Source organism: Carcharhinus amblyrhynchos, chromosome 1 (assembly GCF_965287045.1).
Source record: "Carcharhinus amblyrhynchos chromosome 1, sCarAmb.v2.hapA, whole genome shotgun sequence".
NCBI lineage: Eukaryota > Metazoa > Chordata > Chondrichthyes > Carcharhiniformes > Carcharhinidae > Carcharhinus > Carcharhinus amblyrhynchos.
Window position 1 is genome coordinate 98,920,611 of NC_137324.1, and position 27,896 is coordinate 98,948,506.

Below are 27,896 nucleotides of genomic sequence, written 5' to 3' on the forward strand. Positions count from 1 at the left end.
TCTCTATGTACAGTATGCTTTCAATGGCATGCAAGGAGCAATACTTTTCACTGTTTACTAATATATGTGACAATAAATAAAATCAAATTAAATCAAAAACTATACATGGGTATTCCCGATGTGGTTTTACCAATGCCCTGTATGACTGCACTAAAAGTTCCCTAAGATTCCATACCCCTTGCAATAAATGCCAACATTTCATCTGATTACTAATCTTTTTATCATATTTCATTGAGAATGCTTTTTAGTTTTTAAATTGTAAGTTTATTTTCTAATCATCATGACATATTTGGATCACAAGAGAACTTGTAACTACAATTTGTCACTGTTTTGATATTACACTGAATATCTTAACTGTGGGAAAGAAACATCTATAGTACCTGCTTCAGACAGCGTCATGACAAAACTTGTATCATTCCATTTGTGCATATCTTTTGTTTTTGCTACATCATTCAGTATTAGAATTACATGTAAGGTCAGATCCTAAGGTCACTTGCTCTTGACGTCATAAAGCTCCTGGGTTTTGAATTTTTAATCGGGAGATAAGGGACTGGCCAGCAGGTTAGAATGCACTGTGCAAGCTGCAGCGTGCTCTTTTTTGGACTGCTGTATGAAAATGAATCCTTGGAGCTTGGTCAAGGACATTGACAGCAGATTACTGTCATAATTGTTACCGGATACAGAAAAAAAACAGTTTTTGTATTGTGAAACAAATTGACTTTATTATAATGGGTGACAATTCCTCATAAATCCTCATTATTAACATTCAAGCAAGTAATGTCCGGAGGTCATGCGATTGTAAGGCTCTTTTTCCACATAGTTACAATCCCGTTATTTCACAAAGTAGTGCAAGAACTCAACAATTGATGTTATATCTTTATTGTGTCTCCTTTAGGTGCTATATTTAAAAGAAATCCAATAAGATCATACAAGAGGCAGTATTACCTAAACTGCTTGTAATCATGATGACAGGAAAAGTGAGGATAAAATATGATTTTATAATGTATGATATTCCCAATTTAATTGTTATTCTCTTTGATATTTTTGCAATATTTCAGGTCAGCTTTGTTCCATGTGTAGCAGTGCATTTAATCTTTGCACTTTAATGGCTTACACACTATGATTTGTTTGTTGTAATGATGCAAGGTGTTAATCACCCACTTTTTATATACTGTATATAATGCAGTCTGTCGCATGACTGCTTCATCACCTGCTGCCATGCTTATTCTTTGAGGACAGATTTCAGTAGCAATACAGGAGAAGCAGGCCCCACCCCCTAGTCAATGGTCTGTGAGGATAGAATATCTACAGACGCTGTGTGAGTCAGTAATATGTAAACTGCTACACTGGCAGCTCTCATCTACTCTAGACCTTCAGCCTCAACTGGCCAATGCCGACTGCCACAGCTGACCTAACAAAAAAAGAGCCGATTGGACACAGCAATTAGTATTTGCTTCACTAGCTGAAAATTTATTTGACAGACATCTGAGGTAAATCAAAAGGTTTTTATTTCCACGAGCCAAAGCAAGTGGGATAGCAGCCTGCAGTCTGAACTGTGAAACAAGTTTTCTGTTACAGACACCACTGCTCAGTGGCCTAGTCTTCTCTTTATTCTTGTGCGAAGAATATAATCCAGTTTAGCATGAGTGGCTGTAGGAAAAGGTGTAAGCGTGAAATTCTGAAATTTGCCCAGTACCTGTTCAGGTTTATTACCGGCTCACTAAGCACAGGTAATGCTGTGTTTCTTTCTTTTAACTAGTTTTTCTTGTGTAATGCTGTTTTATGGATTGTGTGAAAAAATGTTAAAGCTGTTAGCTTTTGAAATCTTCCTTTTTTGTTTTTCTTTTACCAATGAGTACTGTTTGTTTGGTGTTTGTTCATTGTGTTTTAAAAGAAGATGGCATGTAACAGAAGATGTCCAGACATTCTATATTCCTTGTCAGTAGATGTAGAATGTGGTGAACATGTAACATAAATTTAGCTACATTGGACACTTAGCACTTTTATCCTTGTTCACGTTCTTCATGAATGTGAAGACCAAATGTTTAATAAGCTGCAATAGACTAGGATGTACTTGTTGCATTAAATGCCTCTTTGCAAACCTGTTATTAATAATTACTGTGCCGTCTGAAGGATCCTGTTTGTTTATTTATTCTGTCATACTGTTGAATTGATCATTTTACTTGAATGTTACATTAATCAAACAGAGCAAAAATGCTACTTGTATAATGCTTGTGTTTATAAGGATGTAATGGACTGTTTAAATGATAACTTGTATTTCTCAGGAATAACTAGTTCAGTAAACAACTATGGGCAACATTTACTCAAAGTATAGAGGCAATTCAGTTTCAAGAAACATCCAGGCAAATGAAATATCATGCAACAATTTCAAAAGAACTTGTACATCTGTAATAGTTTGCCTACACCATCAATTTTGTTCAGAGTATAGTATTTTAGAGCTTCTTAACATGTTATCTTCAATGCCAGATAATGGTGGAAATAGTTAATTGTTACATAATTTGAGTTTTAAATTTCATTAAAGAGGAAGCAATTATAAATTAGTAGTTATCTCTCAGTTTAATATTTAACTGATTATTTGCTAGGAACTGTGGTAGGAAACCTTTCCAACCATAAAATGATTTTTAACAGTTAAACTTAAGAAACTTACAGAGCATAATTATTCAATATTATTATATCTGGTTTTATTGCATTAAGTTTTTATTCTGAAATGAGAACAAGCCTGAAAACTAATGTTTTAATACAAGTGAGTGACACAATTTCCATAATATGGTTTGGAAATGTGATGTCACAGCCATGTTATAATGCAGCTGAGCAATGATACTTTGTGTTCTGACTTGCTAATCCAGTGCTACGATAAATTAATAGGTGTTTGATGTTATTTTAGAGTAAACACCAGTCTCTATTCCTGTATTATCTGACATATCAAGCAACGTAATTTAAAGAGATGCAGACCTTTCCAGATGACATCTATCTGTCCTTTTTTTGTTCAATGGGGATGGTCAACTTGAATCCAGGTCATGAGACTAATCAGATAACATTGGTGTATAGTCCCTGGTCACATCTTTTGCACCTACTGGTATGCAAATATCTTTGTTAGTCCTGATTTCATGTGAGGGGAAAGTATGTTTGATTTTAAATGAAGGCAAATTAAAATCCTCCTCTTAATGCAGAAGCCTTATCTTATGCTGGGCTGCTTCCGGTATCAAAATATGATTTATTATAATGTCCTAAGTTCTCAAACCCTGAAAATTTGGGCATAAATTGCAGAGTAGACCATCGCATAAATGAATTTTTAAAAGATGTTTTCTATTCACTGAGATGAAATGGCAAGCATTTCAGAGATTTATGTGCATATATAAGAGCTACATTGAGATAGGAGTTGAAACTATGAACGGGGTATGCAGCTCTTCATGTTTTCCAGGCTGTGTCCTATTCAGGAATGCAAATATCTTCATAAATCACTTTTGCAGTTAGTTGCTATTCTAGCACTTGATCTTTTATACTGTTGCACAGTTTTACATGGTTTGCTATTTTAAATCTATCATTAAGCAAATCCTTTCTATTTTTAATTAAATTAAGATACCCAGGTTGTTGATGAGGAAGAGTGAAATGTGTTCCCCTGGTTGCTATGGTAATTGAGTGATATGCCATTTATGGGAGATGCTTGATTGGAATCCAAAGCTACAATTCTGTTTCATTATTGCAAACTGGATCAAGGTTTTACATCTGCTATTTTCTGTAAAAAAAATAAAAAAAACAGAGTATTTATAGATAGGTTTCCATAGTAAACTAAGTGAATTATTAACCTAAGTACATGATCAGTAATCCATGCATAGATTGCATGAAATTGAACAATGCAGGAGTGTAATAGCTTAATTTTATACTTACCTCTATTAGCCACATATAAATATTTAAGAGCAGTTTAGAAAGCCCTCAAATGCAAGAATTTCATAACATCCCTTGTTGGTTTTGAATCCAGGTCTCAGAGCTTCAAATGTGTGCCTGCAGTTGTATTTTTAAACCACAAAAGAATGAATATGTACGGGCCATTAATTGCAGTGTACATTTTTGCATATTTCCACCAATGACAACTGGCACTAAACCTCACCTAGTATGTGGAGTAAGGGGAGATAATATTTAAATACACCTAGTGACCATTTCAGACTGTCAGAAGGAAGGGGCCGTCATCAGTGCAGTCATCAGTGCCCCTCGTAGGGATGCCTTGGTTCTTGCCGGAGTGTACCAACATCTTCCATTAGAAGCAGGCTAGTATTTCTTCTGTTACTCAGTGTAACAGATTAGAGATGAAAAAACACTTGGCTTGAGCGATCCTTCTCTTGGCCTCTATCCTTGTTTGGGATAGGTGAAGATTCAACCTGAAACACGATCTGCAGAAACAGGGTGGGAAAGGTTGTGACTGTCATATCTAGTATCTAGCGAAAGTTCCAACTCTTGCCTGCACTTCTGCCGAACTCATTGTGAAAGTGCACGAGAGGGCTGTGGATTTTGACCCCCAACATGTTATTGTTTTGTGGTAAACCTTTATGAAATGTATAGATATTTTCATGAACTATATACATGTAAAAGGCAGAGTAGATATCAACTGTAACTGATAACACTTCAGTGCTGTACAAAATATTAATCATAGATAATTGGGAATCCAAAGGTGATAATTACAACTTTGAATAGTAGATTAAAAAGTATTGATCACTATTGTCATTACTGTATTTGTGAAAGAGGCTGCAAAGCTTTTGCACTAAAAATTGGTAGATGTTTGTTAAATAAGTATCCATGTGGAGCACATTTACCTGCATTGTGTATAAGAATGTTGTAGTCACATTTGTGCATTTGGTAAAAATGTCATTGTAGCCATTCTTGTGGTTGTTCAGTGATTTTTATTACACATCAGTGGTTGACTTCAATGTGAATTATTCTTCCATTTGTTATGTATTAAAACAATCAAACATATTTCAACATATTTGTGCCACTTGAGATGAAGCAGCTGTGCACATTCTATCTGGATCTGTAAATTCATTTACAGTGATCCAAGCTTTCACTTTGCAAGCTGGCTAGTGTTTTTAGGCCTTGAGTGCCTAACCCATGATTCTTTTAGAGATTGCTAGAGTCCACTTAAAAAGACACAAGACTACCAGCTGCTAGAATCAAAATTGATCAACGTTAATAATTTTGTTAGGTTTTAAGATTCCAAGAATATTGAACTTGAAGGCGGAATTGTAAATATGATTTTACAAAACCAAGTACAATTGAGCAGCACCTGAAATTAAATGATATCCCACTATGAGAAAGGGGACCTAGTGGTAGGGGATGGGGATATGGCTAAGGTATTGAATAACTTTTTTGTTTCTGTCTTCACGGAGGAGGACGTGAATAATTTGCCGGGTGTTAGCGATGGAAAGGTGGTAGGACTGGAGGGTCTTAATGACATTACTGTTACTAGAGAGGCGGTGCTCGACAGACTGGAGGGGCTGATTGTGGACAAGTCCCCAGGACCGGATGGAATGCATCCGAGAGTTCTGAAAGAAATGGCGGAGGTTATAGTGGATGCATTGGTGGTTATTTTCCAGACATCGCTGGATTCCGGGGAAGTGCCGGAAGATTGGAAAACGGCTAATGTTACACCGTTGTTTAAGAAGGGTGCCAGGCAAAAGGCAGGGAATTATAGGCCGGTTAGTTTAACGTCTGTGGTAGGTAAAATGTTAGAATCCGTCATTAAGGAGGAAATTGCGAGGCATCTTGAAGGGAATTGCTTGATAGAGCAGACGCAGCATGGTTTCATTAAAGGGAAGTCGTGTCTGACAAATTTACTGGAGTTCTATGAGGATGTGTCTAGGGCGGTCGATAGAGGAGAGCCGGTAGATGTGGTCTTTCTGGATTTTCAGAAGGCGTTTGACAAAGTACCTCATAAGAGGTTATTGCAGAAGGTCAGGGGACTTGGAGTTGGGGGTAGGGTGTTAGCGTGGATAGAGGATTGGTTGTCAAATAGGAGGCAGAGAGTGGGGGTCAACGGGTGCTATTCGGATTGGCGGATGGTGACTAGTGGAGTGCCCCAGGGGTCGGTGCTGGGGCCTCAGCTTTTTACCATTTATATAGATGATCTGGAGGAGGGAACCGAGTGTAGGGTGTCGAAATTTGCTGATGACACCAAGATTGGGGGAACGGCAAATTGTGCGGAGGGTGTGGAGAGTCTGCAGAAGGATCTAGATAGGCTGGGCGAATGGGCCAGGAAATGGCAAATGGAATTTAATGTTGGCAAGTGTGAGGTGGTCCACTTTGGTAGGAAGAATGGTAGGAAGGACTATTACTTACGTGGCGAAAAACTGCAGCAGGCGACGGTGCAGAGGGACCTCGGGGTCCTTGTGCATGAGCCGCAAAAACCCAGCTTGCAGGTGCAGCAGGTGGTCAGGAAGGTGAATGGGATGCTGGCCTTCATAGCGAAGGGGATTGAACATAAAAGTAGGGAGGTCTTGCTGCAGCTGTATAGGGCATTGGTGAGGCCGCAGCTGGAGTACTGTGTGCAGTTTTGGGCGCTGCACCTGCGCAAAGATATTTTGGCCTTGGAGGGAGTGCAGAGGAGGTTTACTAGGCTGATACCGGAGTTGAGGGGGTTGAGCTATGAGGAGAGGCTGAATAAACTAGGCTTGTACTCGTTGGCGTTTAGAAGAATGAGGGGAGATCTCATTGAGACGTATAAGATGATGAATGGGATGGATAGGATAGAGGTGGAGAGACTCTTCCCCGCTCAAAAAAGACAGTAGGACTAGGGGGCACAGCCTCAAGATAAAGGGGGGGCGTTTTAGAATGGAATTGAGGAGGAACTTCTTCACTCAAAGGGTGGTGAATCTCTGGAATTCTCTACCCGTTGAAGTGGTGGAGGCTGCCTCGCTAAATATTTTCAAGAAGCGGGTTGATGGGTTTTTGATAAGAGAGGGGATTAAGGATTATGGGGAGAGGGCCGGAAAGTGGAACTGAGCCACGACAGATCAGCCATGATCTTATTGAATGGCGGGGCAGGCTCGAAGGGCCAGATGGCCTACTCCTGCTCCTATTTCTTATGTTCTTATTACGCAGTGTAATTTTGAATTTTTATTATATGCTTTTCCTATATTGACTAAAATAACTACCCAGAAAATTACATACACAATTGACTCTGAAGATATATAATGATTAGATTCACAGTAAGTGCACAGGCATGGCAAATGCTTTTAAGTAACTTCAATTGTGAGGATATTGTACATTTAAGAAATGTATTTGTCATGTTTCTGTGCTGAATGTGTTTACTAGCCCTTTACATGTTATTGGAGCCATTTTGCCTAGATACAGAAGCACTGTATTGTTACTGCAGCAACATGATTGATTTTAATTGATGCAGTGTTTGTTTTGATCTGATTTAATATAGGGTTCTGTTGTTTTGTGTCTTCCCCGAGATATTGCAGAATGGGACTTGATTAAGTTGATTGGCAGGTAAGGTCTTATGGCAAGGTTGCGCTAGGCTTTTGCAGAGAACTCAAGGCAGTCTGTGTTTGGGATCTTTACAGAAAGTTGCTTGCTCTGTATCTCTTGCTTTGTTTTAAGTGGAAACTGGAATTAGCCAAGAAATAAGCCTTTTCTTTTGAGATTCTGCTGTTTGGAGGGGTGAGAATTTGAAGACAAGTGCCTGTCTGGATTACGCTCCAGAAGGGTCAGAAGGCTGGAAAATCTATTACCTACGTAAGCATCTTTGGTTTCTGTGCTAACTGATCCTAAAGAAGGGATTGATATCTGTAGGGAATACTGCTAAATTGGAACAATAGTGGTAGCTAGCTGTTAAGAATTATACTTTATCATGTTTAAGTATCTTAATTGGTTAAAGATTTGCTAATTATTTTTGTTATATTCTAACCATGTAAAAGTTTGTTTTGATAAACATTTCTTAGTGGATCACTTGAATCATGCCAGGAATGAAACACCTTGTGCTTACCCTAATGCCAAAATCAATTGTAAAAGTTAGGGCCCTCACAATGTTCATCAACTACCTTGGGAGTTTCTGATTTGGTCCTTAACAATATGTGACCCCTGTAAGTGTAAGAAAAAATATTTTGCTGCCAAAATACTAAGTTATTAATTTTGACCTTGAAACTTCACTCTTTACCCACAGTTAAAATTAATTTGCCATTCTCTGCCCTCTCTACCGAAATGAAAAGTCCAGTCATGGATAATTCCCCTAAAGTGTATTCTAAAGAAATCATTACTTTCCAGTTTTGTCTTCAGGCTCTATAAATGTCAGCGGTAAGCAAATTTCAGAAGCATGCTTGACTGATATCCATGTTATTGCAATCATCGGAGTCAAAACATACTAACGTTTCACTCTGAAATATTAAGAGCAATGTGAAACCATCCATGAACATAAACTGTCTTTTAACACCAGCTTTTACACAACACCAAGAAACCTTTGTTTAGATCTATATTCCCAATTTGCAATTCAATCACCCCACCTCTCCAACTGAGTAGAACCTCTGGGTTGAATCTTTCTGTTTGAGTGCAACTCTCCCCCTCACCACTGAGAAAAAAGTTCTGCCCTCTTTTCTCCCACTCTTCTTTCCCACTCCCAATTAGTATCTGTGATATCTGTGAACTATTTCCCAAAAAGTAATTTTCCTGTTTGATCCCTCCCTCCCATCTATTCTACACTCTCTCCCACTGATCCTACCCAACAATAGACAGATCAGGATATGTTGAGCAGGAAATTCAACAGTAGGATATCAATCATGTGTCTTTCCTTCTTGCCTGCTGGTTGGACGTGCGTACAAAGAGGCAATCCATCCTTTGCTGATGTGCCCTTGTTATTCTCTCATCTCTTTTCCACCACTTCCTATGCTCTATCACCTTTCCCCTTTCCCATTACTGTCCCTTTTCCCTTGCCTTATCCAAATACCAGCAGATGTAAAAGAGCCTCCCAATAACATAGAACATAGAACACTACAGCACAAACAGGCCCTTCGGCCCACGAGTTGCGCCGATCACATCAATGCCTACCAATCCATAGACCTATCTATAACCCCCAATCCCATTAAATCCCATTAAACCCCATATACTCATCCAGAAGTCTTTTAAAAGACCCCAGCGAGTTCGCCTCCACCACCACTGATGGCAGCCGATTCCATTCACTCACCACCCTCTGAGTGAAAAACTTACCCCTAACATCACTTCTGTACTTGCCTCCCCACACCTTAAATCTGTGTCCTCTCGTAGCGACCATTTCAACCCAGGGAAATAGCCTCTGAGAATCCACCCTATCTATTCCTCTCAACATTTTATAAACCTCTATCAGGTCGCCTCTCAACCTTCATCTCTCCAGGGAGAAGAGTCCCAGCTCCCTCAACCTATCTTCATAAGGCATGCCTCCCAATCCAGGCAACACCCTTGTAAATCTCCTCTGTACCCTTTCAATAGCTTCTACGTCCTTCCTATAGTGGGGCAACCAGAACTGCGCACAGTACTCCAACTGAGGCCTGACAAGGGTCTTATAAAGTTGCAGCATTACCTCCCGATTCCTAAACTCAATCCCTTGATTAATGAAGGCCAGTACACCATACGCCTTCTTGACCACATCCTCCACCTGCGAGGCCAATTTAAGAGTCCTGTGGACCCGGACCCCAAGATCCTTCTGCTCTTCAACACTACTAAGACTCCTGCCCTTGATAGTGTACTCGTTCATCCCATTGGTCCTGCCAAAATGGACGACTACACATTTATCCACATTGAAGTCCATCTGCCACTTCTCCGCCCAGTCCTGCATCCTATTTATGTCCTGCTGCAACTTCTGACATCCTTCCAAACCATCCACCACACCACCGACCTTCGTGTCATCGGCGAACTTACTAACCCATCCCTCCACTTCCTCATCTAGGTCATTTATGAAAATGACAAACAGCAAGGGTCCTAGAACAGATCCCTGGGGCACTCCACTGGTGAGGAGTGCCACTCCAATTATTGTTGTTTACTTTGCTGATAGTCAACTTCAACCCCAAGGATTTGACTTCTGGCCAGCTCCATTTAAATGTACTTCACGGTGTACTGCAGCCATACTTGTCCTTTTTTCTCTCTATTTATATATTTCAAATTGGTAGTGCCTTCCTAGCATGCATAATTAAGACTGCAGGTCAGCAGTGAATTACAGTTTCAAGTTCTACTCTACTAATTGATCAAAATAACTTTGTTTTATTGTCATTTACTCCATCAAGATCCGTTCTGTAAGAGACATAATTTATGTGTTCTCTTCTGTGATCAGTATATTTGCATGGAAAGAGGTATGTGTTTTCAAGTGTGTATTCCAATTAAATAATTCAACAGCAAGCATTTGAGAGTTTAAAGATAAAACAAAATGTTAATTAATCTTTCTTACTCCACAACATCTCACACACACTCCATGACTAGATAAACGTCAAGGTAATGCACCTTTACAGATTACAGTTATCTTGGTCTCTAATGTGATCTTTCAAATGTATTAAATGATATAAGTTGGAGTGAAGGTCTTGTAAAGTAAAGGGTTCACAACAGGTTGAGAGATTTCTTGCAGTCAAATAGGTAGGACTTTGGTTCTCAGCTGAACTTTGAAACTGGAACAGGTTGCAAATCCTGGCTGCCTGATGTCCTGCAGCTTGTTTTGTAATCTGGTCCACAGACAGGCAAACTGATGCTTCTGCCTATAGCTCCTTAAGGCAAAAAATGGATATCTTCATGTGGTTTTTCACAAATTCATGGTCTTTTGTTGAAAGTATTTTCCAAATAACACGCAATGCTCACATTGATTCCACATCCTATGTTATGGATTAACAATTCTGAGGATTTTAATTAGTCAATGTCTTTGTTTTAGAATGCCCCATTCAAATCAAATCGTACCCCTTTGATTTCTGTGAAAAGCATCAATTCTCTTCAGTCTGGAATCATATTAAGTTCCCTTTGGAACCAAGGGAGTGGCTCTAATCCACAAAAGAAGTCAAATGACCTTGAGTGACTCTCTTCTCCAGCCTGTTTCAGTTTTTGGTTTAAATATAAAATTAGCTTGAAGATCAGAAAAAAACATGCCTATATTACAAATGGCAATACTGTCTTTTTATAATAATTTCCGTGCAAAGATGTATCCTAGCATTGTATTCTCTTGTCATTGTATGTCAGTTGTACTGTTTATCAAGCATTTAAAGATATTTGCACTGGATTTTTGTTGTTCAAATAAGCAGTTGATTCTTATTTGGGAATTGTGAAACTGTATTCATAGATGTGTGTCAGGTTTCTGAGGAAGCCTAACTAACAATGAATAATGCTGGAATACAATCAACACTCCTGTTTTAGTCCTATAAACAGTATTTTAGTACCTCTAATATGCAGTTCAGTTTTTACTTGCATATGAATGCATTATCTTGGCAGTGTGTTGTTACTGCCATTGCATTTTTGCATTTTATTTTATCTTTGCAGTCAGGTTCCCTACTAATAGCTTTATTGACTTGATGAAAATTACTAATTTGATCATTACATCTACCAAACAACCAGCAGCACCCGCCGGGAGGTGACTTATGACTTAGATGACGGAGATTTTACTTTGCATTGAAAGTAACAAAATATTAATTTTATAGTTTTTTTAAGGTTAGCATAAATGCAAACCCCATGAGTAGATTATCACACAGATGGTGAAGAATGTGTGAAGCATAGATTAATCAGGATGCTATCATGGATGGACAAATACTTGAAGATATCCGTTGGAGCAGAAAAAGTTGAGGGATGGAATTTTCTGATTTATTTTGGCAACTCAGGTGGGAAAAGTGGATACAGTGTCAGTTTTTCCCATCGTATTTTTAAGCTCTTAGGCCAAAAAATTCAAGGAGGCAGGTTCCAGAACATTAAGCTATTGAACAGGTACATTTAGAGCCTGATTTACCAGCAACCACAGCTCTTGACCAATCAAATATAAAAAAAAAGGAACTCTCCCCAGTATGCATTCATCCTGCTCCCCTCCCCCCAGCACCAGAATCCAGCAGCTCCCCCCTCACCACTCTCCTCCACCAACACCACTCCGCCAACACCCCCCCCCCCCCCCCACCATGGATTCTACCACCCCAGAGACACTGCAGTCCTGCACCTCACCCCTGGTGATATAACTCACCTGTGTGCCTACGTGGGTTCTGTTCGCCACTAGCAGGGGGACTTTTCTTCATGGTGGGATGTTATTAGCAGTGAGGCCTGCTAATTATATTTAAATGTATTATAATAGGGTTCCTGTCATTGTATGGAGAGAACCATGTTGCATCACTGCTGGAAGTGGGAACAATTGAGTGGGGAAATCCCATCGACATAAAAGCAGTTTTGGGCCCCCCCTTTGATTCTCCACCCCCTCCGATATTCCTGCCCACTGAAAACAGGCGGAAAATCCGCTCCCCCCCCCCCCCCCCGCCCCCACCATAGGTTTTTCAAGTTATCAATTTTGATAGAATTCAAAAGACAGAAAAAGAAAGACAATATTCTTTGATTTCGAAAACAATAAACCCTGGGTCATCAAATTAAAATGAGTACTAAGGAATGAAAGATGTAAAGAGAGTTTTAGTTGCACAGAGAATTGTTGGGAACATGAAATGGTTTGTCACAGGAATTGGTTGAGGCAGAGATTATTGCACCTTGGAATTGAGATTTGAAGTCAGTTAAGGTACAGGGACATGGAATAAGTGTAGGGCATTTGAGATTAATTATAATTGTTCTAGAGCACAGTCCAATGTTCATATTAGACACACTGCTGTGGCAATGGTCTAGCACTCAGGATGAGCCAAATGACAGCCTTCTGTGCTGTGATCTTTTATGGTTTGATCTTGTCTGAAAACAATCTTTTTTTCAAAAATATACTTTATTCATAAAAAAACTCTCAAATAAACCATTGCAAAATGACATATCCAAAAATTACAAAGTGCAAAAAAAATTATTTTTACAGTACTGTATGATGCTTATTTACACAACATTACATTCATTACATTTCAGTACTTGAAACTATATACATACATCAGATTTTACTGTGTGCTGTTGTTTGAAAACTTTTTTTTTGTTTTTATTCCAATTCAATCACAAATCAAGTCCAATTCAGAGTCTCAACAAGTTGAGACATTCCCGATCCAAGCTGGCAAGCCAGGGCTATCACTCTTGGGCTTGATCTACATAATCCATGCTGATTGGAGTAGGCATAGCTCCTCCTCCAAGGCTTGATCTTATTTGCATCTTAGCCAAAAGACTGAGATGCTACTTTTAAAAATTGCTTCAAATGAAGTAAATTTTAAACCTAATGACTTCAACCAAACACAGCATGTCAATACTAGACTTGATCTTAGCCAAAAGCCTGAGAAACGACTGTTTGAAAACTCTTTTTTTTTGTTTACTTTATTCCAATCCAATCAAGTCAAATTAAAGCCAATTCAGAGTCCCAACAAGTTGGGACATTCCCAATCCAAGCTGACAAGACAGGGCTCTCACCTCCTGTCTTGGGCTTGATCTACATGATCCAAGCTGATTGGAGTTGGTGTAGCTCCTCCTCCAAGGCTTGATCTAATTTGCATCTTAGCCAAAAGGCCGAGATGCCGCTTTAAAAAATTGTTTCAAATGAAGCTGAAATGTAACCTAATGACTTCAACCAAGTGCAGCATGTCAATGCTACACTTGATCTTAACCAAAAGGCTGAGTACAGTTAAATAAAGAAAATAGTTTGTGCATATTGATGAAAATACCCCTGGCATTGTAGCAGTTTAGCTAGAGCAAAGTATTTCTATGTCAAACTTGACGATGTTAAATGACAACATTTAAATCTCCAGAAGAGAAAATGCTTCATCCTCCATCTGTGATGTATCTCATTTTGAAGACAGCAGATTGTTAATGAGGAATACAGTTTGTCATTGGATTAATGAGGAATATAGTTTATTATTGGAATATCACAATGTTTTGATTCAAATGTTGGTAAATTAGGCAGTCGATTAATAGAAGGTGGATTAGTCTTTCTTCCCTGGCATCATGCAGATAAGACACATTAAGTTACCAGTCTTCATGTATACAGAAGAAATCGCCTTCTGCAATTTGCAAAGTAATCATAAATGTTTTCTTTATGGACAGTTCTATCTCTCAGTGCACTGGATAGTGTGCTTGACATTTTTATAGAAATAAAGCCAGATGGTGAGAGAGATTTGCCTGAAGCAGTAAAATCCACATAGATATTGTGAATTTTGATGCACAAAATTAATTTATACATTCTTAGTCAACAGGAACATTGGACATGGGCATTCTGTAAATAATTGTTTTTTCCAACTCAAATGTTTGTTTCGTGCTCTGGTTCCAACAACAACCAGATACATCTTGATACAGCCCAGACTTATTACTGCCACTATTTTCACTGCCTAAATCTTTCAGTCAGAGGGAGAATGGCTGCATCTGATTTTCCTGATTAATCAAAACTACCCATTTACCTGAATACACTTAAAAAGGACAGACTTCCAAAGCACTGTGCTTCATGTCAACTAATTTCTTCAACACAGAAGTCTATGCAAAGAGTAATGAAGAGAATCATCGCAGAAGTCATCACAATTTTTGTGACACCAGCTGCTGTAAAGTTTTTTAAATGTCCCATGTGAAAGTTAGTAGATGAATGAGCAGGATGATAGCGTGGGTGAGGAAAGAGAGTAGATAGACAAAAATAAGTTGGTAAGTCGATGGGGCAGGTGTAACAAATGGATGGATGAGGTAGTGAAGGATGGTCAGGTCAGTGATGGTCAGTGGGTTGAGTGGGATGTTGGGGACTGGTGGGGAAGTGGGGATGAAGTACAAGTTTTGGGGTTAGTTTTATTATTACTGTAGTGTCATTTTAAATTTGCAACTCCATGGTTATGTTAGAGGTGATCGGTGAGCTCAGTGAGAGAAGTGAGGAATGGGTTGAATACATGAAGAGCATTTTATTTTAGCATATGGAATAGAAGATGAGATGGAGCAGTGGTTGCTTCTCCCGTGTGTGGGGTAAAGACTTGATGAGGAACCTGACCAGAATGGAAACTGGTGATATTTCATCTGCATACAAAGGCTCTGGAAATTTCTCAGGGTGTGGAAATGACTGCCAGCAATGCTAGACATATTTAGCAGGCTAATGATAGTGCAGTTACCCAGGAGTCAAACCAGGATTCTTTTTGTCTGAACATTTTCTGGGTAACTACTCGAGTAAGTACTGCAGAACTGTCCAAAAGACTTACTTGGATGGTGATAGGGAACTGGCCATCAAACTTCCTGGGCAACTTCTGTGGAGTCAGCACATTGGGACTTGCATGGAGTCTCAATGTACATCTTGGGTTGCATTTACAGTCTCCAACGATCCCAAGACCAGAGGATCTTGGTTTGTGTTTATGTTGAAAGATGATTGCTCATTCCTACTCATTTTGTAATAATTTTGTGTGTTGCTTATCAAATTTTGTATATAGTGTTAAGATTACTAATATGGAATATTTTGTAGTTACTAGCTTCAAATTAATTTAGAAAGTAAGATTGATGTATCAGTTTTACCCCTTTATTGCTTTTGTTGACACATGAAAAAGATTGATCCTTTGTATTTCAGATGATAAGAAACTCAACAGCACTAAAAATCCATGGGCTTGTGATCCTAGCAATTATGTTTTCATTGGACAAAGTCCATCATTTGTTGCAGAACACGCCATGGTCAAAATTGGTTCCCTATCTTGCAATGACAAACATCCAGGGGTCTGTGGATGCATCTTGGGCACTAACCTGTTATCAGTAATTGCAATAAAGAGAATTCCATAGCAGTTCTTAAGGGGTATCAGTGATCTTCCTTTGCAAAAAATGTTTTAATTTCCTCAAAGGCCTTTGGCTTGGGGAAAAAAGTTGCAAAAGATTAGGGTCTCTCCTCAGGAATGCAGGTCAAAATTCTGGCCTCAACCAAGGCTCAGATGTAACAGTCAGTGGCCCTTTATGCCTCATGGTGGCAATCAACCCAACTAACACTAACTGAGGGGCTGGAAATCCGAGAATGCTCAACATGGGCAGTTCTGCTATACCTCCATCTCTTCTGATGCCGCTGGTCTTTTAAGTGGACTATGTTGTGCAAATGTTGTGAACAAGGGTTCACAACATTCCTAACATTTTAAGACCTAGCATATTTGGTTCTCCTCTGACCTCCCATCAGATTTACATCAAGTCTACTGAAAGAGCTCTAATTTTTGACTCTAATATTTATTCATATCAAATTTGGCTGGTCAGAATAAATTTTCTTTGCTGTAATAGTTGATTAGGCTGAATATGTATGCAATCACTAAATAATATCCAGTATGTTTGTCATTCATTTGGGAGAAAAGGCATTATTCATTTGTCAATATGTTTTGATTGCAAGGCAAATGGAAATAACTTGATGCAAATTGATTGCTTTGTCCTGAAAATAATAAGCTTAAGGTAAAAGGTTTGGTAACTTGTGAATAAGTTTTGGTCAACCATCCAGATAAGGTTTGTAAAACAACTACTTGAATTACACACAATTTACTCAATTGTACAAGACACTGGGGATAATTTAGTGCTAGTTTAGCTTCATAGTCTATCCTTCCTTTCTTTATCAACTTCTTAGTCAATCTTTGTTGATTTTTAAACCTCTCTCAATCTTCTACTCGCCCACTACTTTTAGCCATTCTAAACGCATCAGCTTTTAATTTAATACTCTCCTTTATTTCCTTTGATAACCACAGCTGATTGTCCCTTCTCCTACGTTCCTTCTTTACCATTGGAATAAATTTCTGCTGAGCGCCAAAAAAGATCTCCTTAAAGATCCTCCACTGTTCCTCAGCAGTCCTACCGACCAATCTGCGCCCCCAATCTACATTCGCCAATTTCGCTCTCATCCTATCGTACTCCCCTCTGTTCAAACAAAGGACACAGGTCTGGGACCCTACTTTCTCATCCTCCATCTGCATCAAAAACTCAACCATACAATGATCGATCGTCCCAAGAGGATCCCTCACAACAAGATCCCTAATTCTACCTGCCTCGTTACATAACACCAGATCTAAGATAGCTCGCTCCCTCGTTGGTTCCGTCACACACTGTTCAAGGAAACTATCCCGACAGCATTCCAAGAACTCTTCCTCAAGCCCACCACATCCGACATGGGTCAACCAATCAATATGCAGATTGAAATCCCCCATAATTATCGCCATTCCATTTCTGCACGCATCGTTTATTTGCTTGTTTATAGCCTGCCCCACTTCCAAGTTATTATTTGGGGGCCTATAGACCACACCCACCAGCGTCTTCCTCCCTTTACTGTTCCTTATCTCCACCCGCAACGATTCCACGTTCTGCTCTTTGGAGCCTATATCTTCCCTTAATTGCTCTATTGTATTGCTCTACAATTTAAATAATCTTCATTGGCTCTTTGGATCTTTTCTGCTTCATTGAAAGCAGTCCAAGTCACTTAAATCTCTCGTAATAGTAGTTTCATATAAGATCATGGAATCACAAAGCAGAAAAGGAGGCTATGTGGCCCACCAGACTTTTGCTGGCTGTTTGAAAGAGCTAGCAATTATTCTTGTTCCCCCTGATATTTCCTGCACATTTTTCCTTTCCAAACATTTATCCAATCCCTCTTGATAGTTGCTATTAAACCTACTTCCACTACCCTTTCAGATGGATCATTCTAGAATTGAAACAACTCGCTGCATTAAACATTCTTCTCATCTCTCATCTGGTTCTTTTGCCAATGCTTTAAATCTGCATCTTCTATTTAGAGATGCTCTTGCCATCTGGTTCCTCCCTATTTAATTCATCAAAATCCTTCATCAATTTAAATCACTCAATTAAATCTCCCTTCTTCTTCTCACCTCTTAAAAATCAACTCTAGCTTCTTAGATCTCTACACATCCTCTACATATCTTAGTAAATCCATGCTGCATGTGCACAATGGCTTTAATATCTTGAATGTAATGTGGTGCCAAAGATTGCACAAAATACTCCAACTCTGAACTAACCAATGTGTTGTATTAATTTGTTGTTACTTTATTCTTGTATCCCAAAGCTCTGATTTATAAGACCCAAAATGCTTTGGGCATTTTTACAGTTTTATGTAGCTGCACTTTCATGGAATTGTGCAATTTAGCCTTTTTATATCCTGGACCAGATCCCCAAATGTTTGGTATAGTCCGATTAGGGATCAATAACTTTTTGTTTGAAGTATACAAAGTTTGAGATTTAAGACAGTTGCTAAAAGAATAATGTGACAATTTTCCACTTGTTTTGGACAAACAAAATAAACTTGAAGCTGAATATTACTTGGTTTAAAAGAAAGGACTGCAATGTGTCCATGTCAATGTTTTAGTAAGCATGATGATATTGAGTTACATTTCCAACATCATCCAGCTGGAAATCTATGATGCTGGAATGCAATAATGTGCTAGACAGGCAACCCTAGAAATTGGAAGCCCATTCACAATATTCAAACAGTTGTATAGCATATTAAGGGTGCAATTGAATGCCATAAATACATGTTGGATGCTATAATACAGTTGGCGAGTGTGAAACACACCAGATGGACAACTTATTTTTTGCAATGAATGAACGTAAGGGTGAATTTTAAAGGCAGCAGCTGGGCCTTTTGTTTGACATCAGCAGTTCAGACTACTTAGTGTTGTTCTCAATTGCTATTAGATGGTGTAGTCCAATGTATGCCTTTGCTGTGTTGTGGTTTGAATGAACCTGCAGGAACCTGTAGTTAGTGCCTCAGCTGTTTCTACATATATTTGGTTTTAAGAAGATGAAGATAATGTTTTCCCTGGGAGGTGCATCTTCAGTGAGGAGAAGGAGTGGAGGAAGAGTATATGGAGAGGGAGAAGATAAGATGGTCTGCGAAAGAAGGTAGCAGACCAGCATTGGAGCAAGTGGCTGATGAAGTCATGGAATAATGATTATGCTCCCAGTTGAATGTATAGGCAGAAACTGAGTTACCTTCTGGTGTCTGTCTGAGACACAATGCCAGAGCTCCAGCAACTTTCTCCATAAGATGCTTGCAGGAAACATAGCTTCTAACTGTGTAGATGGTCACCCAATGCTAGCAGCCATCAAGATCGCACTGTGGACCTGAATTTCTTTGTGTCTGGATCATTTCAGGCAGCTTGTCAGGACCTAAGTGACATTACATATTCCACTGCTCACCATTGCATTAAGGTTTTCACTGATGCAACATTCCAAAGGTAAGATCAATACATTGCATTCTCCCTAGACCACCACAGTCAACTTGAACGAGCTAGTGATTTTGCAATGATAGCAGGTTTTCTCAGGGTTCAGCGAGCATTATAGAATCATAGAATCCTACAGTGCCAAAGGAGACCACTTGGCCTATCTAGTCTGTGCTGCCACAATCCCACCCAGGCCCTATCCCCATAAGCCCGTGCACTTACTTTAGTAGTCCCCCTGACACTTAAGGGGCAACTTAGCATTAGGCTGTACTCTAGTCACGACAAAGATTTCATCAGGCCAGCCCTTTGCATTCATTAACAGGGAAAGCTATCATTCTAAATGTCCAGTTGGTGTGTGACCACTATGAAAAATCTATGCAGGTCTGTGCTAGGTAGCCAGGCACCGGCCATGACTCTTGCATTCTCCAGAACCTCCAAATGCCAGATGTGTTTAATGAACCTGATGTCCTGGATGCTTGGCTTCTGAATGACAAGGGGCTACCCTTTGAAGAAATGACTCTTGACACGAATGAAGGCCCTAGGAAAGGCAGAGTGGAGCGATCATGACTGCCATGGGACCACGATGGCCATTGTGAAGTGGATAATTGGGCTGTTAAAAATGAAGTTTTGATGCCTGGATAGATCAGGAAGAGCAGTGAAGTGTGCATCATCCAGACTTTCACTGATGGTCAAAAGTCACCATTCCTTTAGTATTGTATTTGATGAGAAGGTGAGGGAACATCCCAATAGGGGCCTGCACAGGAGTGCATGGATGGGCATGATATGAGAAGCCTTAATAAAGCAGAATTTCCTGTAGGTCTAGTATTTATGGCCTGTGAAATGTGTCTCACTCATAGAATCCCGACAGTGCAGAAGGAGGCCATTTGGTCCATCGAGTTTGCACTGACACCAATCCCACCCAGGTCCTATCCCCACTTAGGTTTGAGGGATTTGCAAAGTATCTAAGTGGGGATAGGATCTGGGTGGGATTGTTATTGGTGCAATCTCAATGGATCAAGTTCTGCACTCTTCCTGCGCTGTAGAGATTCCATGATTTCCAATTATAAAGCCCATTCAAGCTGTAACAAGAGATCAAGATGATGAGTATGATGAAAGAACTCTCTGAGAGAGATTGCTGTGCAAGTGGAATGATTGTCTTGTGTGGAGTTTGCACATTCTCTCCGTGTTTGCGTGGGTTTCCTCCGGGTGATGTTGCAAGATGTGATATGTTTGAGGGATTAGCAGGTATCTATCACATTCTGGGACACTAAGGATTAATTTACCACGTCCAGTTAACCTAATCTGCCCATCTTTGGACTGGGAGGAAACCTACGCAAACATGGAGAGAATGTGCAAACTCCACAGTCATCTCACTTGGACAGCAATCTCTCTCAGAGAGTCCTTTCATCATACTCATCATTTGATCCCTTGTTACAGCTTGAACGGCCTTTATAATTGGAAATCATAGAATTCCTTCAGTGAGAAAGAGTGCAGAATTTGATCCATCGAGCTTGCACCAAGAACAATCCCACCACAGGGCACCCAGAGGAAACCCATGCAGACACAGGAGAATGTGCAAACTCCACATAAGCAGTCAGCCAAGACTGGAATTGAACCCAGGTCCCTGGTGGTATGAGGCAGCAGTGCTAACCATTGTGCCACTGGGCTTCCCTGGCATCCTATGAGGCCCCAAGAGCTGGATCAGTGTTCAGGCTTTGAGTCCCCTGTCACCTTGCAGATCAGAGCACATAACTACAATTGCTTCAGCAATCTGGTAGGTTTGCCCCTCCAGGACAGTCGTCTATCCATTCATGCTGGAACCCTTGTGCTTTGAAGAGGGAGCGATCATAGTGCAAACAGCTTAAGTGGGCACCTGCACAGTCTGGGCTGGGCCAGCACATAACATCCTTCTGGTATATCCACCAAATCTCTGTGCATTTTACACTGAACGTCTGGCATTTGCCACCTCATTGACTCCAGAAGCTGATCATCCAACTCGGACTCAGTCTCAGGATCACCTCAAACACTCCTCTGACTGCTCAATGCCTGCTCTGGCACACTCTCTGCTAGCAGTACGTGCGAATGTGAAGTGCCCTCATCAGCTTATTCTTGCCATCTTGTCAGCATGCTGAACCCTGCTGAAGTGTCAGTATCTTCATTGGTGCCTGGTGCAGGGAGAGGATGTGATGATGCTTGCTCTTTCTCCTCTGAGGCTACGTGGGGTCCTTGGAGCTGATGGGCTCAGCAGGCAATGGTTTACCTGTGCAGGAGACACAAAAGTAAAGGCGTTAATTAGCCTTTTTCATAGGATTTGCAAGAACAAAAGATTCAACATCATTGGCACAATGCAGATTAGATATGTCACCTTGCGACAATTAAACTGTTTTTAACATTCTTCTATTTTCTACGTTTCTAAAAGCGGCACTCATTTACTACTTGGAGCTCTTTTTTGTTCCTCCTCCTGGTGATTCCTACTAGTGACTCCTTCCCAAGGTCTTTCATTTTAACTGGGATCCAGCCCTGTCCCCTCTTGCTGTCCCCTGCCTGGAGTCTTCATCAATTATGGCCCACATTTCCAGGTCAGATGGTCTGGGTTTTGCGCTGTTTTCTTTTTACACAGGAGCACTGCATCCATTCTCAGCCCAAAGAACCACCAACTCTGTACTGTGCGTGTCCTCATTTGTGCATATGCATAAAATCCTGGAATATACTGTGACTTGTAGTTGCCAGCCTCCACCCGATAGCAAGGCAAGTTTGGATCTTGTGACAATCAGTGGATCAATATTTCTAAGTACCCTTCATCATTTTCCAATATGCATTTTAAATTATTTTTTTCCTCTCAAAGATGCATTACCCCATATCTATTCACAAATTGCCTTTTGTGTATTTACTACTCATTCTACTAACATTTTTCTGTTCCCAAAATCTTTTGCTCTTCTTATCACTGTTTTCCAAACTCATCATTGTATCATTATCATGCTTGTTTTCTAAATATCTGGGTCCAAACCCAGAGTAAAAGTAGGTTTGTGCTGACTGCTGGGGTGTTTCACTTCCAACCTATCTGTGGAACAGCTATAATACTTTGTTTCCAGTCCATAAACCAATGTTTTATCTATGCTGCTCCATTTTCTCTTGTACCATACATCTAATCGATAGTAACAAATGCCTTGTGAGAAATCTTATTAACTGCTTTCTGAAAATCCACATTCATTACATATTCCCTTCCCTTCAACTTGCCAATCACATCTACAAAAATTATTTTACAAACACGACTTGCATTTAACAAATCCATGCTACCTGTCCTTGATTAATCCGTGTATTTCTGAAACGTTTTAAATTACGTTTTCTGTAATTATGGATACCAGGAATTTGCTAACAATCACTCTTAGACTAATTGATCTTAGTTGGAACCTCACACTCTTTTTGAATAAAAGTATTACGTTAGCTGCTTCATTTACAAGCGTAACATTACAAAGGGAATTAAAGAATTGTGTGGTTTCATTTTGTTTTACATCCAAAGTCATGAATTCAAGTTCTATAATCAAGTAAAATCTGCCATATTTATCTTCTGTTAATCCTTATTTTCAGTTTGCAGTCCATTAAGTCACACAATCTGATAGAATGTTTACTTTTCTGTTATCTGAAGACTTGGAGACACCAAGTTTCTCCTAATACAGTGAGCTATAGATGAATAAAGTTTTGTTTTGACCTATAGGTAAATACTGTGTCCTCTATAGTTGTACTCTGATATATTGGAAATGAGTATTTGTTTATAGGCAATGGTTTTCGGCAATGGATGCATAGCAACATATCTATTGAAGCATTATATGTAATAGTATGGATTGAAATTTATTTTGACAGCAAACAAACTCTTCAAATAAAACATTGCAAAAAAAGTACATGAATTGTAGCCAACAGCAACCTTAAAAAATGATAATTAACATCTTGTTTAACAATTCTCTATTGTCAGCTAATTGAGTTTATACTCTAAGATTGATGCACAGCCTGACCAATAGGAATAGCAATATCCTGAGAAAGGCTTGTGAGAACAGATTTGTGCTCCACAAAACCACTGCCAAATTCCCAGTGTTGTCTCAGCAGTCCTAGTAAGCTATTGGTTTAAATTGCTGAACTACTATAACACCCTTAAATAATGCCATTTACAGCAGCTTGAGATTGCGTGGCAGCAACAGGTATTCAAATGACCAAAGTCTGAATTTCTACTGTGATACTCAGAGGTTGGGTGGCTTCTGCTTCTGGTGAATTAAAAACTGAGTCATCAGCCATCAGACATTGCACCATGGTTGTATCCAAAGATGTGTAGTAAAATTGGTCACCACAACCATACTGGAAAGTATAGAGGCTCCAAGCACTGCATAAAGGTCTGTGCCAAGTTTATATTGGACTTCCTATGCTCCTTGACGTTGCACACAAGCTTGCCTGAAATTTAGGAAGTTTAATTTTTCTATTTCCCACCCTGATCCATCCAACACCCATCAGCCTAAGAGTTGATACTTGGTGGCAAAAGACCCTCAAGAAGCCACTTAAGGGCCTTAATTAGGGCAAGGGCAGATTTCCCATCCAAAGCCTTGCCCACCCCACTTTTAAATAGTGCAATTGTGTCCAGATTGCGGTGGTGGAATCTCAGCAGAAGTAATCTTGTCCATGCAATTTCACATTCTACATCCTCTCCCCACCCCATGTACCTCAAATCCCACTGGAAGGAGCGTAAAATACATGCCTATGAGACTATGCCAAATTAGCTGGAATCGAAAATCTTCCCTTTATCTGCAACTTGACTGCTTGCTAAGGATCTGCCCTTGGCCCCATCCTGTTTCTCATCAACATTGCAGCCCCTATGCGACATCATCCGAAGGTATATCATTATTTTGCTCCTGTATTCTGACAATGCCCATCTCTACTTACTAGCACCACCATTTCCTTCAATTTTTTCACTTTTGCTAAATTATTAGACTGCTTGTCTGACATCTACCACTGAATAAGCAGAAATTTCCTCCAACTAAATATTGGGAAGGCTGAAATTGTTGTTTTCTCACCTGTTCCAAACCCATTCCCAAGCTATCAACTTTCCATTAGCAACAATCTGAAAGCAAACCTGTTCCCAATCTTGTTGTTAAACCTGACTTGGAAATTGCTATCCATTCTAACATTCATGCCATCATTAAGTTCATTGATTTCATAATATTGCCCAACATCACCTCTGTCTCAGCTCAACTGAAATCCCCCATTCATCCCTTTGGCCTGCCAATCTGATAGCTATTCTTGTTGAAGGGAAAATGCAATTGCTAGCCATCTAATACATTTTCTCTGCACTATGAAATTTAAGTCCATTGTTATTTCTCAAGGAACTAATTTATAAGCATTTAGCTTTTAATGCTGAGGTTATTTAACAGATATTTGATATATGAATTTTTTTTCTGGGTGGCCCTCTTGAGCTAATGTTATTGCTGCAATAAACAGGAGAAAACAGCTGTTTCTCCTGAGGTATGTTCTATCAGAATACTATAGGTAGTAGAGCAGGAGGTTGAATCAATACATCCTCTACAAATTCCCTCCATCTCAATTTGAGCATATTTCCCACAGTTTATTTTACTGAGTTGTATTTGCATATTTTATATAAACTACAAAATTCTGCAATTGAAATCTAAAGAAATATTCTTTAAGAAATGTTAAAACTTTTTTATTTAAGACACTACAACCAATTGATAAACTTTATTATGAAACTGCTCCAGATTTAGATGGAGGTCTCAGATTACTGTGATAGCTAAACTAATGAGTCCCCAGATGCTCAGTTTTTTTTATCTGTTACATTTTAGAGGGTTCTGCATTTTTCTTTGTGGGATTTTTGGTTATTACAATACGGGGTATTCAACTAGCCTCAATATCAAAATGAGATGGCCTGACAACTAGAACTAGAGCTGCAGTCGTACCCAATGAAATTTTGCCAATTTTGACACACTAACATAGAGATTAACTTTGTTTGATAGTGAATTGGTAGCCAGATTAATATTTCTCCCAATCATTATTTCAACTAAAGTTGTCTCATTTCTCATACTAGCCAAATCTATGGCTCTATAAAGGAGTTTGAAAATTTGTGAACAATTATCTACTGTGACCTACTGCCTATTTGGAATGGCGTTGAGACTACTCCAGCTCCCAAGCTAAAGGGGTAGAACACTGCATTGCGGCACCAAAATAGGTTTCAAATCTGTTGAATATTGTTATTATCATAATGAGACAGATAAATGATTTTGGCAAGCTATTTGAGCGTTTGGAGTATATTATCAAAATTACTCCTTTGTAATGTCCCTTTAAATATGAAAACAAAAAGTGTTTATGATTTTCCTGCAAATAATGAACAAAATAATTCATTTTGTTCCTTTTTTATTTAATGATTTATATGAAATCAATAACCTTCAATGTATGCCCTGTGGCATTACTTATGGTGAGTCAGAGGTCATGCTGTTTACAATGACTGCAGCATTATACCATGCAACATTTAGTAATGTATTATGCTATATAATAGGAGGACCAAACCTCTTCTCCATATTCTGAAGTAATGTTTTACCTGGAAACAAATATAAAATAATAAGCCTCTAAAGAAACAAAACTTGTGGAGAAATTCTCCTTGGGTGCAAATATCATTTTTTTGTGTTTCTGATTGAATAGAAGTTGTGTATTACATCTCTTCTGAAATTATCCCTCTGGCTGTATCAAAATAGGACTCAATACAGCTTGCAAAATTAATCATAAAATCGTAAGAAATGAGAAACAGTACAAAAATAATTGTTCCTTAAAATTAAATGATGTAAGGTTTTTGTTTGATTAATTCCCTGCAATGGAGCCTACTGTTCCAACACACTAGGTTTCCATGTTTATTATTTTTCGTTGCTTTTAACTCATTAATTGTAGTGTCTTTCACTCTGTTTTACAAAATTACCACATGCTTACTCAGAAAACTGATAAATCTGTGAAATCACTTCGCCAATGTAGTTTGACTTGATGTGCTTTTTCTGCAGATACAATCCGACCAGAGATTTTATGCTCTCCAAGCTAGTTTTATATTCCAAAAGCAGACAATGAGGCTGTGACTAGTAGTACTCATTCCCTGCCCCCCACGCCCCCCCCCACACCATGTCTAACAGTGGACCTATTGCAGCTGCTATTCCAACCCAGCCACCAGACCATCTTATCTTGTTATCAGTGTCAGTGAGAAATGAAACCGTTGTTTCCTGACTGCTGGAAAGAGAAAAATTTAACATATTTAAACACCAAGTAATTCAACGACAGGCGTATGATGGATCATTGTGTTAAAAAAAGAGAATATGCTCAGAACTCAAAAATAGTGATGAATGTAACCCTAGAACTCTGTGAGACAACGTTTCAGCATGAGTATTCCTTGCTTATTTTTAGTCTGGCATGGGTGATATTGTTTGGGTAGGTGAAGGCTATTCTACTTTAGGAATAGTGAGTACCAGAAAGGCTGCAGAATTTGAGCTCATTAGCTGTAGGATTGTACAAAATTGAGCCAGTCGTTGTGCCTCACATTCTTTGGACATATTGATCACCTTGGAAGCCATCAGATGCAAAACTTTAGTTATATGAGCTGTTCACATCTTTGTAAAACTCATATCAAACCAAAATGTCACATGCATCCAATACAACTAATAATACTCTCATATTCTACAAACTGTCAATCACTTTAACACGACATGTTTTGAAAGTAGATTTTTTAAACCTGCTTAATACTTCATCCAGTTTTCCTTGATTAGATTATAAATTGAAATTTACGTAATGTTTCTTGATTTCCTGTTGTAACTTCAGCTGAAATTTACCCCAATATATATTTTAAAACGCTGGTTTCACTGTACAGTAAGGATGAACATTATGATGGCTATTTGACAGAACTTTAGTTGTACAAAAATATTATGGGATGACAAAATTAAAACATATCTTAACTATCATGAGCAATTTACTAGCAGGGCTGATGGACAATAACAATATCTATTGCATTAAGGTGCTTTAATTTGCCAAAATTTTAGAAGACATCCATGCCTTTGATATTTTTAGACTTGCCTATTCCAGCATGCTCTTGTTTGGCCTCCTATCTTCTGTGCACTGTAAAAATTCTACTGTCCCTGTCTTTATTCATTTAAATCCTATTTACCATCACCCGTATCCACTCTTTGGCTCATAGACAGGCCAAGCCTTGATTTTAAACTTCTCATCCTTTATTTCAAACCCTTCCATGGCTTTGCACTTCCTTATATATTTAATCTTCTCCTATCCCACAACCCTTTGAAAAATCTACACTCCTTCAATTCTGGCCCCTTGAGCATTCTCAATTTGTAATGGCTCTAATATTACTCCCCAGAATTTTGCTCCGCAGCATTCTGGATTTCATCACTACAAGTGCCATGTTTTAGAACTGAAATGACTTAAGCATTATGCATGCACACATCCAGCCGAGCCAGCATTAGACCTAACTTTGACGGTGTTAGCATTGATGTTAGAAGCGTGAACTGGGAGTATGCAGAGTAGGCTGATAGAAGAACCATAGAATCCAATAGTGGAGAAGTCATAGTGTTATAATGTTATAGTATAGTAGTAGTGAAT

The 27,896-nt window shown here is 39.1% G+C and overlaps 1 protein-coding gene across 1 annotated transcript in view; it reads left to right on the forward strand.

The window, feature by feature from the left end:
• The first annotated feature begins 1,425 nt into the window (after nucleotides 1-1,425).
• The window catches only part of kcnip4a (potassium voltage-gated channel interacting protein 4a), an 806,015-nt gene continuing 779,544 nt past the window's right edge, over nucleotides 1,426-27,896 (forward strand). Inside the window, exon 1 of the mRNA XM_080198570.1 lies at nucleotides 1,426-1,730. Within this exon, the coding sequence (XP_080054696.1) occupies nucleotides 1,643-1,730 (88 nt within the window). The 5' untranslated portion in view covers nucleotides 1,426-1,642. The remainder of the gene's footprint in view (nucleotides 1,731-27,896) is intronic.